General features: G+C 41.1%; 1 protein-coding gene across 1 annotated transcript in view; it reads right to left on the reverse strand.

Annotated features, from left to right (window-relative positions):
- The window catches only part of SEMA3C (semaphorin 3C), a 151,061-nt gene that overhangs the window by 81,393 nt on the left and 55,890 nt on the right, over positions 1 to 13,778 (reverse strand). Inside the window, exons 3-4 of the mRNA XM_048500305.1 lie at positions 3,040 to 3,200; positions 160 to 222 (exon numbers count right to left, since the gene is read on the reverse strand). Of these exons, the coding sequence (XP_048356262.1) occupies positions 160 to 222; positions 3,040 to 3,200 (224 nt within the window). The remainder of the gene's footprint in view (positions 1 to 159; positions 223 to 3,039; positions 3,201 to 13,778) is intronic.

Consider the following 13,778-nt stretch of genomic DNA (forward strand, 5'->3'; position numbering starts at 1 on the left):
GAGCTAGCGGAAGTAATGAGTTTGCAACACAAACTCAGCAGACCATTTGCTTCTCATGGCATTAAAAGAAAACCCATATTGATTTTGGCTGCACCCAGGGTGCCCCAACCCTTGCAGCCAGATATTTAATTAAAAGAATTGGTTTAAAAAAATACTTACAGTAGGATCCTTGCCAGCCATTTTGCACTCGTCAACTTTGTTTGCTGATGCTGGCCAAAAAATCTGTTCAGAAGGAAAAATATTTCCAATGAATTACATAATATCAGTGCATATTTATAGAAAAAGTCATCATTCACACCTTGTTCCTGCTACCACATTGACTTCAGGGTTTCTGTCTGAATAATTTATAAGGCCCATATTTTTGCTGAACCATTTCACTGGAAGAAATATCTCAACATTTTTCTCCTTCAGAAACCCCAGTAAGGGAATGAAGGCTCACACACCATCTTAGGTTAATTTCTGCTGAGATTTAGCTATGCCTTAAGTATACAATTAAAATGGAAAGTTTTTTTAAAAAAAATCTTTATTAAAGTTTTAGGAAAAAACATACATACCATACATACAAAAAAACCATACAAAACATACATACCTTCGAGACCGCATTACTCCATATGTCCCAGTTCGACCCCTGCGTTCGGCAGAGGCCAATTTACTGGAGGTCCCTGGCCCCTCAATGATGCAGCTGGCCTCCACTCAGGCCAGGGCCTTCACGGCTCTGGCGCCGGCCTGGTGGAACACTCTCCCTCCAGCTGTCTGGGCTCTACGGGACCTTGGGAATTTCTGCAGGGCCTGTAAGACTGAGTTGTTCCACCGGGCCTTTGGAGAGGCCAGCCGCTGAGAGAGTACCCCTCCCCTCTGCTCCATATGGGTCCCTAACATCATCGGGACCCACTGTCTCCCCCCCTCATTTTTTGGGAGGGTTTAAGTAAGGGTTTTGTGGGACGCTATGTTAGGAAATAATTGCTGTTTTAACTGTATTTATGATAATTGTATTATGATGATTTTATATATGATGCTTTTATGCTGTATACCGCCCTGAGCTCTTTGGGGATAGGGCGGTATATCAAATCAAATAAATAATAATAATAAATAAATAAATTATTTTACCCTAGTAGTCTAACATGCTCAGTCTCATTTTAAGATTATTTTCATATTAAGAAAAAGCCATACAATTAACACAGTTCCTCTTGATAGTAAATTAATGACTCAACTGTTTTATATATCAAAGCCCAAGAGTACAGAATCATTGTTGGTGCTTTTTAAGAAGTTTATAAAGAGCTTCCCATTTGCTGTAAGTCTATCCATAATTTGATCTTTCATTAATACTGTCGATTTATCTAGTTCTGAATATTCCTCAGTCTTCTCTAGCCATTCTTTTGTACATGGTGTTTTCGATTGTACTGGGCATAGAGAGTCCTTGCTGTGTAATCATGTAAAGTATTAAGGTTCTTCGTTGCCTCTTCATTCCTGGATCTAAAATGTTCAGTAAGTACAATTCTGGTTTTAATTTAGTCAGTTTTTATACTTTAATTTAAAGTCAGTTCTTATATTTTCAGGAATTGGTAACCAGTATTTCTTTGCTTCCAAAAATGTCCACCACAAGTGGTAGGAAGAACCTTCCACTATAAAACATAAAGTTTTCCTTAATTAGAACATTCTAGAAAGAAACACTCAAGAGTTCATGGCTGCATTTGTCATCTTAACTTGAGGCAGGCTGTTATAAGCCTCAGCTATTACGCAATCGTATGCTGGAAAAGGGTGGACCCTACAATTGGTTAATTTTATGGCAGCTAGGATTAAGTGCTTTCAAATGGTGTTACAGGTTCACATGCCCACTCACTGTAGGGAGTTAGTATGGTACAGTGGTTATAGCAATAAACTAGAATTTGAGAGACCTTGTTCCAAAATTCCATACTGCCATGCGGCTTAGATGGGATGCTTTGAGCTAATTACTCTCTTTCTTAAAGTGGGGAAGTGATAAACATGAGGGAGCTCCTCAGGCATAAAAAGCTCCTCAGAGGATGGCATAAAATGGCACTTTTGTGGGAGCAGCTGTTTTAGGTCCCAGGAAAACTGGACATAGGTAGCAATTAGTCTGGTCCTGCCTGGTAGACTCTCCTTTTTTCTCCACACAAGCATTAGTTTATTCATGTTCACTAAACAGATTCAGCTCTTAGAACCACTAGGAGTAGAAGGTCATAGGCATATTGAACATTAATCAACTTAAGAATCCTCATATATTACATTGCAAATGATGGTGACTTGAGGTAGATGTAGAGCAGAGCAGATTTCAGATATTTTGTTTCCCTAAGGAAGTCATACCCTTTCTTTCCTGGGCCTGCACGACCAGCTGCCGAACCCAAAGCAAGCCATTACTGCAGTGCCACAGGACTTGGCTAAGACCTGGGTGCCAGTCTGCTTAGTAAATGGTGCCTGTCAGTCAGATTTGGTAACTTCGAATCTGAATCCTATATCTGTTCTTTTAATACCCGTTTGATCTGCAGTAAATATTAGGGGATGTCATATACCCCTGTCTCATAAAAAGCTTAAACTATGTTTTTTGACTCATTGCACCTCCATTAAAAGGGGCAGGACATTTTTCCACTAGCCAGATGACAACTCTACTGTCACATCCCATGTGTTCAGTGGCTGGGAGTGAGTTGAGTCCCCTCAGCCCCCTCTTAATTGTGATGTTCCAAACAGTTGCTTGGTTGGCTTGTGTGGGAAACTGACCTGGATAGGAAGTTTGTAAATGACATCATTGTGGATAGGAAGTCTAAAAAATATGCACTTTCCTGTCCATAGCAACCTTTCCAAAAAGAGCACAGCAGCGAAGATTAAAGCAAAGACTGCCACAAAGGTAAGGAAAATGCGGAAGGTGAACGGTTGCATGACAATGTCATTTTGATGCTCTGGGGGAGAAAAGCCTCCAATTTGGAAGGCAATATAGAGAAAAGGTCCATGTGGAAGCAGCACTTCTCCCTCCATTTTTGAAGCCAAAATCATGCAGTTAAATGATAATGGACTTTATGAACTTACGCTCAGGGGTTCTTGACTTATATTATTGATATTCAAAGATAGGATGTGATCTTTGCTGCCCACATAGATCCGATCCTGATCTTCATCCATCACTAATATCCTGTAGTCTAAAGGGTGGTGGGAGAGAGCATAGAACTGAGAGGTCTTGGTTCCCTGAAGCTCTGTAAAAGAAAGACAGACCACAGCTTAGACAATGCATTCATTGGTTTTACTCGCTTGTATAACTGCACCTCAATAAAAGATGCACAGTGCTAATAAAACTGCAGAGACTTAGTGAGACGATCAGTAAGGATGAAGTAATGTTCCTATCAGAAATCTGAGCACAGCGAACTCACAAGTAAGTAGCCAACTATGCTCGTAAAGCATCTGGAATAGCTTTATCCATTCATCCAAAGCACACTGTTGTTTTAATGGAAATTGTTATTTACAGCTGTGCCTTTTAAAGCACATCATATATTAAACTAATCAATGAGCACATCACACATTATGACAGGCCAGGATCAATAAAAAAGCCCACAGAAATATATTTTGACAAACATTACTAAGATATGAATTAGCCAGAATCAATTCAGGTCTATTTAGAATGTTATTATGTTATAAAGAAATATTTCCCAATTCTCTAAACTGATTTTTTAAAAAGCTCTTCAATGATTAACTTTGCTTTGTTTAAATATTGGATTCCTCCAAAAAATAGGAAAATGTATAGACAGGGGAAAAAAACTGCCTCATGTTTAAAATTATTTAAATTTTCTGAGAACTTCATGTCATATTTTTTAACTCTGCAAGGATTGGGCAGTTACAGTCCAGTGCTATAAAGATTTTTAAGAAAACTGCACAAATAGCATTGAGTATGGTGATTATGGGTCACAGTAGCAACCAAAGTGTTTCACTGCTATGAACTTGAGGGAATTAACAGCCATTGTGTTACTAAGGCCCCTTTCAAACTGTCATAATCTGATTTGAGCAGTGAGTTGCTAACAGATTTTTGTGTCAATTCGGATACAATTGGTTAGGCTCTCAGCTGGTAATGGATTTTTTAACTTGTTCAAACAAAGCTGCTTGCATCCCATTGGCATAAAGGGCTTCACTGCTTTTTTACGCGAACTGCTTTCTCCCATTTTCAATTATTTGTGCTTCTGAATTGCTTCAATGTGCTGCTTGAACTGTTTTGGAGTGCTTCTGAAAAAACTGCTATTGTTTTGCTGCCTCTTTTTTAGCGAAACATTCTTTTCCAGCTTGTTAAAAAAACATTCTAAGATGAGCATTAGAGTGCCATAGGGCCACAGCACCAAAGCAATCCAACACCTCCCAGTGCTAGTGATATAGCAATTTAATGCTTACACCACCAGCATTCAGATGTATTGGATTCCTATGGTTCAAAACATTATGTTTACTCCAAAAAGAACATGCCACCCAAAAAGGTGGGAAAAGAATAGTGGAAAGAGCGCTTTAGAGCTGAATCTTAAACAGATCAAAATGAGTTGTACAAATGCCCATCTCTGTATTGGTTTTTCAAAATGGACCAACCATGGATGACATCCAGTTTAGAACGGTAAACTGAAAAGGGTCTAAGCCAAAGTTGAGTATGAAGTGTCACCATCGGTGTAGTCAGTTTGAACCAGATTCAATTTCTGGTCAATTTCAACTGCTGGTGGAGCTGTGGCTTTCCCTCAGCCTCATGATGTCATTCTAAGGGCATTGATACATGGCTGCTCTGGGTCATTGTTCCATGCTCGTGAGTGGATCTCAAGGGTTTCGGAGATATAGCCAAAAATATATGAAAGCTAACTAGATGCCTAAGGCTCTTAAAGAGCTTTCCTATATCTGAATCGTGCCTGACCAGCATCTTCTGGAACAAGGGGCATCTTTTGCTGAAGATAAGATACTGCTAAAGCTGTAGTGATGAATAAACTTGAGCAGTACTGAAAAAAATCGGTAAAATTCAGATTCGGCTTAATTCAGTTGTAAAATTATCGTTATAGCCGAACACTCGAATTTATTTGGATATACTGAAAATTCAGGTCAGTTTGCTTTTTGGGGGGTAATTTTGGTTTTTTCCCTATTTTTGGCCTGCAGGGGACACATTGATTAAGCTAGTGGCATCAAATTTTCAGAGTACCTTCAGGATACCTGCCTGATGATACCATTCTGGTTTAGTGAGGTTTGGTTCAGGGGATCCAAAGTTATGTACCCCCAAAGGGGGTGACCCATCCCCCATTGTTTCCAATGAGATATAATAGTAGATGAGGGCTACCTCTTTGAGGGTCCATATCTTTGGACCCCCTGAACCAAACTTCATCAAACCTGGATAGTATCATCAGGAGAGTCTCCTGAAGATACCTTAATTTTTTGGTACTGCTAGCTTAAAGGAAGCATCCCTGACAGGCACCCGAATATTTTCCCCCGATTCGCCATTTGAACTGACATGGCTCCACTGCAGCCAATGGGGAATTTCTGGGTGTGTAAGCAGGGTGCGCATTTTTTCAAGATAACCAGACTTTCAGGGTGGTCCCAGGAGACACTCCTGGCAAGAGAGGCCAGTTTTGGTGAATTTTCATTTAGTGGATTCAATTTTATGAACCCTAAAAGGGTAGAGCCTATCTCCCACCGCCCCCTGAAGCAAAGTTCTCCAAACCTAGGTGCTCTTGCCAGGACCCTGAAGCCACCCTGAAAGTTTGGTGCCTCTACCTTAAAAATGTTTGGTGCCTCTACAGACATCCCCAGAAATTCCCCATTGGCTACAATGCAGCCATGTCAGATCAGAGAATCTGAGTGCTGGGATGCTTAGGACAGTCTAAGCAGCGCAGCAATCAATCAGCAATGCTGATAAGGGTGTGTGTGTGTGTGGGGGGAAATGAGACTGAAAGACTTGCTTTCTGTCCCATCCCCCCCTTGCACATTTCTTAGTGGTGCTGAGTGCTGGAATGCTTAGTATAATCCTCTGCCTGAGATCCTGGAGCACTGCTGCCATTAGTAGACAATGCTGACTTTGATGGGCCAAGAGTATAATTCAGTACAAGGGAGCTTCATATATTTTACTAGCAGAGTTAGCCTGCCCTGATGCATGAGGTTCTTCAGGCAAAAGACATTTTTGCATCAGGGACTTCTACTGAAGGAAAGCACCTCAGTGGAATAGATCTTCAGGATCCAACCCACTGTGCTTTCTCCTCCACTTGTCATCTCATGCCTTATCTACAGACATTCTTGCTGCCTGCCACCACCATTTGCTCACCCACCATTCATTTGCTATGCAGGGAGGGGCTGAGAGTTAATAATGAAGCAAATGTGTTACACACTGAAGGTTCATTTGATAGGCTCTCCATTTAAAAGATCTTATATAACAGTTTTTATGAAAGACTTCTATCTGAAATCCTGGAGAGCAGTTGTGAGTCTGTATCAGAAACTCTGAGTTGATCGATGATTTAGCATTCTATAAGGCAGGTTCATAAGTCATCTTGGCAGTGAGGGGAAAAGGAGCTCAGGGTAGGATGTTCACAGTTACTGACCTACTAACTGATGAACCTCTGATCATCTTTAAAACAATAATGAGCTATCTAAGAAAACTATTTTGAAACAACCATTCAGTCAGATATCTCAAACAGTCTAATGAAGGATTGCAGCAATGGTTTAAATGGTGACTGCCTTCTACTATAATCCTTTCCATAGCAACTGTATGACATAAGAAACTCTTTCATGATGCCTTTGTATTTTTCTTCAGATTCTGGTCATCCAAGGTTTCAATGTGGCTACAATGACTGGAAAGTAAATCTTTAAAGTATTGCATTCATTATTGCAGTGATATGTGCAATGAAAGTGAACCAGTGAGGGTAAACACTGCAGCACCTGACCCAGAAGAGGCTTCCACTCCCAAAGCGGTGTCAGTGTAAAACACGATGCTGCTGCTACTGTGAGAGGGCTGGGGGCATTCCTGGGGGTGGAGCCAACAGTAGTTGGCTTTTGCCGAGATTTTGGCCCAGAAACACCCCTGGCATAGCCCTCCAACTTATTCCATGATAACAAGCCCTGGCGGCAGCGGTGATCCCCACCCCACCCCAGATGCTTGCTGCAACACCCATAGCTCCACTGGAGATGGCACAGCACAGCACTGCTTTGCCTGCCTTGTCCACAGCTGCAGTGGAGCTCCCCCTGCCCCCGGATTGGGCTATAAACCCGTTAAGGTTTGATTTCTAAACAAGATTATGCTTATGTGTTGCAACTTTATGCTTAATCAGAGGGTAAGAGAAGAGTAAATTCTGTTTTATTTTCTTTGGGCAAAAGTAAACTTTTCTGCTGCCTCTGAATAAATATGGCAAGTTTAGTTTAAGACAATGTGAGTGATTGCAGATGGCTTATTTATTTAAATCGCTCTATGTTCAGATGAAATCTAAACAGAAAAGCATACAAGTTTTCTCTTAAATCCAAACCAAAGTTTTGGCTGAAAACTAGATATTCTGGTTTTAAACACTATGGAAAAAATGGAAAGTGTTTGTTTTTCTTTTTGTGAATAAAAATAGTTGTGATATTCCAAAATGTTTTGCAGACGTTGCCTTATGCATCTCACAGCAACATCACAAGGTGTGATGGAAAACAAATCTCTCTCTCCTTTAGGGCACTAAAATCAGCACAGTCAGGTGACACATTCATAGGATACAGGAGAGAAGCTATGTGAAATCTCAGTATATAGTGGGTCTGTTCAGACTATGTTCTTGACCCCTTTATTTCCAACCTGAAAAAACTCTACCAGTGAACTAATTGGCTTTCCCAAGTGTATTGAACACAGGTCAAATTTTGAAATGTTATCACCCAATCTACTTTCAGAATGGTTTTCAGTGGCAAAACAGATAGGGAAACTGGATGGAGGAAAACTACTTTATGCAAACATATGTTTGCATAACCCCTTCCTGTGGGTTTTTGTTCTCTTCTATCCACATTGTTTGTCCCCCAAAATCATTTATTTGGATAATACTTCAATGCCCTTCTTGAAATGGAGAAATTTGCTTTCTAGAAGTTTTCCTTGACCAACTGTTTCCTTGAAATTAGACTTCCCTGGGCTTCCCTGATAGGGATTTCCTCTCTTCTACACATAATCCTTTGGGTAAAAAGTCATAAAACTTGCCTATTGGTTTAACAAATATGTTTCCTTGTTAAAAGGACAAGTGAAGGGTGAAAGCCACAAATATTCAGATCAGCCACAAATATTCAGATCAGCCTTGCTTCCTATCTGCTATAAATCTCTGCTAAGAATTTGCTGATGCATTGAAGCCCCAGTTCCCTTTTTTTTTAAACGGAGCCAAAACAGGTCCCCACCACTTTCAGGGGAATTTGTCCCTTTTCTCTTGCCATCTTCCAGCACCAGGTGAATACTTTTTTTTTTGGGGGGGGGGGGTCTGTCATTCCCTCAATGATTCTTCCTTCCTAATCAATATTTTTATTTGTTGTATGTATTTTAACTCTGTTTTTTAATTGTTTTATGGTAGGTGTTTGAAAGGTGGGTTGGTTTTAATAATTTTAAAATACAATTTTTTCATGTATGCTTTAAATTGTCAGCAGCCTTGGTGGCCGGTGTATAGCATGCGCCGCCACCTCCAAAGTCCACAGGGGCTTAGGGGCAGCAGCTGGCACGCAGCTGAACACCGGACTCAGCTCAGCTAAGCTGAGCATTCAGCTCTGTGCCACCTGCTGCCTCCGAGACCCATGTGGACTTTGGAGGCACCTTAGAAGTTTTTGGGTTCCAGTTTAATAGTACCCCCAAAATTTCAAATTTACACACACACACACACACACACACACACACACACACACACGAAAATGCATATCAGAACAGGGATTTGGGTGGGGTTTTTTCATTTTTCGGAACTATTAATCCTGAACACCAAAAATAGCAGGGAAAAAATGGTGCACACTTCTAAACTAGACCAATACAACTGGCAGAACTTCCCCAAATCACAGGCTGAGGTTTGTTCCAGCCCTGATATCCCAAAGTCTTTTAACTGGAGATGCCTGGAACTAAACTGAGAGTGTCCTGCAAGCAAAGCATGTGTTGTACCATTAAATTAAGGTCTTGTTAGCATATGATCCTACAATTTCAGTTAGCACTCTTATACAGGTAATTCCTTTCTTAAAATATGCAAAGATTCCTAGCAGTAGGTTTTTTAGTTGATGCTGTGTCTTGGATTGCAAAAAATTTAATAATCTTCAAGCAGGTAGTGCTGGGCATATGCATTTCACCATCACATTTTAACTATCATGTAAAGCTATTTCCATAATTTACTCTATTTCCAATTAAGATATGCCTTATCAGTTTGTTAACAATAGCAGTCTGTTTTCCTGGTAACAGCATGTACCTAGTACCTTGGTGAATGATTGTTAAACAGCAGCCATAACAGCCAGATGTACAGTATGAGGCAAGTATGTGTTGGGAGTGTGAACTGATTGTTCTTTAGAAACATAGATTATTAAGGAAGGTTATGACTTTTATGTGCTTAAGGGTGCAGAGGAACACTGCTGATAGCCTGATGGGAAAACTTCTTATCAGAAATAAGGAAAATATTTAGCAAGATTGGCAGTGCACTGAAGTAACACAGAAGGCCTGACAATGATGAATTTGGTTAGGTGGCTTACAGCAGCAATGTTCTGAAGAACCCTGGGGTTTTCAGCTTTCTGTCATACTGGCTTCCTTGAACAACAACTTGTTTTCTGCCCTGCTCTTGTACTGTGCAGCAAAGACACAGAAAGAGGGAGTACCATCTTGTGGGAGATTAGTAGGCTTCTTAGAACATGTCTAAAATCTCTGCGAGACCAAGAATGTCCCAGTAGACACCCAACATTTTCCAGCAGATTAGATTCTCTGGAAAAAGTCTGGCACCTGAAAGCCTTTGATCCACATCAGAAAGATTCTTCTGATAAGAATTTGTAAAATGGTCCCATGACTTTACAAAACAGGGAAGCAGAGAACTTTGCAAAAATCATGGTCAACATCTTAGCCCACTTGTTCACAAGGTTTTGGGTTTTGTTGTTGCTGAGTTAACTTTTGTGAGGAATATTGTGAGTAGGGTTTTTTTTAATATGTGCCAGAGTAATATGTGGCACAGTGGGTGTAAATTCTCTGTTTTGAGCTGTCAGCCCTATTGCTGCACTCACCAGCTCCAGAAGCATCCTGGCAGTGAGCAGCAGCAGAAAATCAGGCTGGCTGCAAGCCATGGGAAGCAACCTAGCAGCCTTCAAAGGAGAACACTCTAGGCAGCTCCAGAAGGAAGCATGAGGTCATAACAACTGGCATAACTGTTTCTTGTTGCTGGCTCAGGGCAGTGAAAGACAAAGCTTGGCTCAGGATGAGGGGGGAGTACAGACAGTGGCTGAGCAGTGGTGAGAGGCTGGTCAGTGGGTGGAGCAAGGCAAGATGCATGGATGGCATGGGTGCGGCAGGCAGGCAGGCAGGCAGGCAGGCAGGCAGGCAGGCAGCTTGTCACATGGATCATGCAATCTTGGTTAAATTAACTGCAAGAAAACACCATGTGTTCTGTAGATTGCAAGTCCTGGGGTCTCAGTAGTTTGGGTCTTCGTTAAGATCTTCTTGATCCTTACACTCATCACTAATTTCAATGAATAAGGAAATCCTTTAAGACAAAATTCTGGCAGAAAGCAAATTGCAATGTAGCAGGCAAGATCCAAGCAGTATAGAGAGCTACACAGTGGCATTCTACATCCTGAAAAGACAGAACTGATAAGCCAGTTCATAATACAGCAGCCCTAAATCAGAGATGGTAATGCATGAAAGGCAAACAACAATATGACACTGACATTTTAAAGATTTGTATGAATGACAGAATGCCAGAGCACCAAATAAGCAATTCTGGTCTGGTATCACTTGGAGCTAACACATAACACATACTTGCAAAGTGCCAGCATATTGAATGGTGTCACTGAATTTTCAATCTGTTTATCTCAGCATCTGATAAGTGCTATTTTTTCCATATGGGCTGTCTTGAATATCTATGTGATTCTTCCCACCTTTGCCAAGTATAAGTAAAGTGTTTTTAAAATGCTGTTTCTTATTATTGAAGTATTTCGATCAATGCTGTGGAAGACGACAACTCTAATGTAACATACTTTTGTTCTTAGAAAACAGTGGGACAAAGAAAACGTTGAATTCTCAGCTCCTAACAGCTCCAGGTCTTTCTGATTATTTCTGTGGCTTTGAAATTTAACAAACTGTGCCTCATTGCTTTGAAGATTTACCTGGGTTATGAGAGCTAAAACCCTGTACACAGGGCTGGAGTGAGGGGGAACTACACCCGGGGCACGCGTGCGCCCTGTGTCCCTGCCACGCCCTCATCCACCTCCACCATGTCCCCACACCGGTGTGTGCTCAGTGTGTCGCACACACCCCAGCCCCCTTGGCACTATGCCATGGCCTGTATATGAAGCAAAAATATCCATGATGATCTGGGTGAGAATTCTGTTCCACAGCAATGGGCTTTGCAACTCTTTAAGGCACAGTGCTCTGCATACTATATTGACAGAGGTCTTCTCCATCATTTCTAAAAACAACCTGGAAGTTGGGGGATGGGGCACTAAGCTAAGTTATTACTAATATAGGAGCTTCCTTCTACGAGAGAACCATGGAGACTTGTTCCAGTTTCATTGCTCCATGAGTCTTTTAATTGTATTTTCCACTTCCAAACAATTTACACTTGATGCCATATAAGAAATAAGGCCATTAATGATAGGATGTTTTTAAGGACATTTATTCATAGAGTTTCCATGAGTTGGAAGTGATTTGATGGCACTTAACACATGAACACACAAGAAATAATAACTAATAAGCACTGTACATATCCAAGTTTTGTGAATTCATAACAATATTTTGCCTAGGACCAATATGAAACTGCACACAATGTTTTAATTAATCCATTAAGGATGACAAATGTTAGTTCTCTATTTTTTTCACATTTCACTTAAGCCTCAGATAAATACTTGCAGTGATTGGATAGTACCGCCAAACCAATAAAAATGATTTATATCCAGCACTCAAGAAAGCAATCAGATTTGATTTGCCAATACTGAAAACAATGAAACATAGTAACTGACTGTTACCATTCTTACCACATAGAAATGGCCACAAGATGAGCCCACAACAAATTCCATATTTTCCCTCTTCTAACTCCAGGTTGCTCACATGAGTGGGTTCAGTCATAGAGCATCTGCTTTCCATACAGAATGGCCCAGTTAAACCCTGCCATCTCCAGTTTTTTAAAAAGTGAAATCAGGTACAGTAAGTAATGCGAAAAACCTCCACCTGAGATCCTGGAGAACTGCCAGTCAGAGCAGACGATAATGATTTTAACGGATTAGCACCTTTGTATATCCTATTAAAGTTGTTGTAATAGCTAAAATTCCTGCTGTTTCAGGATAAGAAGCCGGTCATTTGGAATGGAGAGCTGGATAAAATCTGAAGATTCTAGAACCATTCCCGAGAATGTTGTATAACTTAAAATCTCTAGGGGCCACCATAATTCCCTAGGTATTTTCTCTCCTCCTCCTCTTTAGGTCATCAGTATCCAACCCAAACCCACTACATGACTTTCAGGGCCAAATGTAACATGATGGCATACTTGTAGCTGCCAAGGGGATGGAGCCACCATTTTAAATTGATTAGGCCTGCAGGACTCATTTTCCTCTCTAATTAAGGGCCAAAATCAGAGGCGTAGCAAGGGGGAAAGCTCCCGGTGCGTCCTCTGCCCTGCCCCACCCTGGAACGCTCCTGAAACGCCCCCGAAACGCCCTCGCCACATCCCCACAGGGGTGCATGCCCAGAGTGTTGCGCGTGCCCCTGCCCCCCCCCCCAAAATGGCTATATCTCCTACCCCTGTGGTGGTGAACCTATGGCATTCCAGATGTTCATGGACTACAAATCCCATCAGCCCCTGCCAGCATGGCCAATTGGCAGGGGCTGGTGGGAATTGTAGTTCATGAACATCTGGAATGCCATAGGTTCACCACCACTGTCCTACCCCCACGACTGTTTTGGCGCTTGAAAATGTGGGAGGAAGTGAAAGAGCACCTGTTGTCATGCAGCATTTTAAAATCATTTTAAAATGGCAGCAACATCCTTGTGGCAGCCATGAGGACTATGTAGTTTGGTTCTCAGACACGGCAGCATAAACTGTAATTGTGTGACCTAGAAAGGTGTAGCTCTGCTCAAGATCCAAACTCTAGGCTTCCAAAAATCTAGTGAGTTCATGACTAATACAAGATTTGAACCAGGGACTTCACAGCTCATATGCTCAGTCTTTATTTGCTTTAAAAAGTAACATTCCACAAGAACTCTTAGAATGCAGTTTCTCAGTTGGAATACAAAGCAAACATACAATTAAAATCACAATTTAAATTTGACCCTCAGACTCCACATTTCCTTGGATGTTGAGGACCCCCAGAATTTTCTCCCCATAGTTCCCATACTCTTAGCTGTCTTTCAGTTAACTGAAATCTGTTAATGCAAATATATTGTATTTGAGTATTATGGTGAAGATATTTCATGTTCTTAAGTAGTTAAGAAGTTAAACTGATTGCTAACCACATCAGAACACAAAGGCCCCTTCCGCACATGCAGAATAATGCGTTTTCAAACCACTTTCACAACTGTTTGCAAGTGGATTTTGCTATTCTGCACAGCTTCAGAGAGCATTGAAAGCAGTTTGAAAGTGCATTATTCTGCATGTGCGGAAGGAGCCTCAGGC

The sequence above is a fragment of the Sphaerodactylus townsendi genome, linkage group LG06, assembly GCF_021028975.2.
Source record: "Sphaerodactylus townsendi isolate TG3544 linkage group LG06, MPM_Stown_v2.3, whole genome shotgun sequence".
NCBI lineage: Eukaryota > Metazoa > Chordata > Lepidosauria > Squamata > Sphaerodactylidae > Sphaerodactylus > Sphaerodactylus townsendi.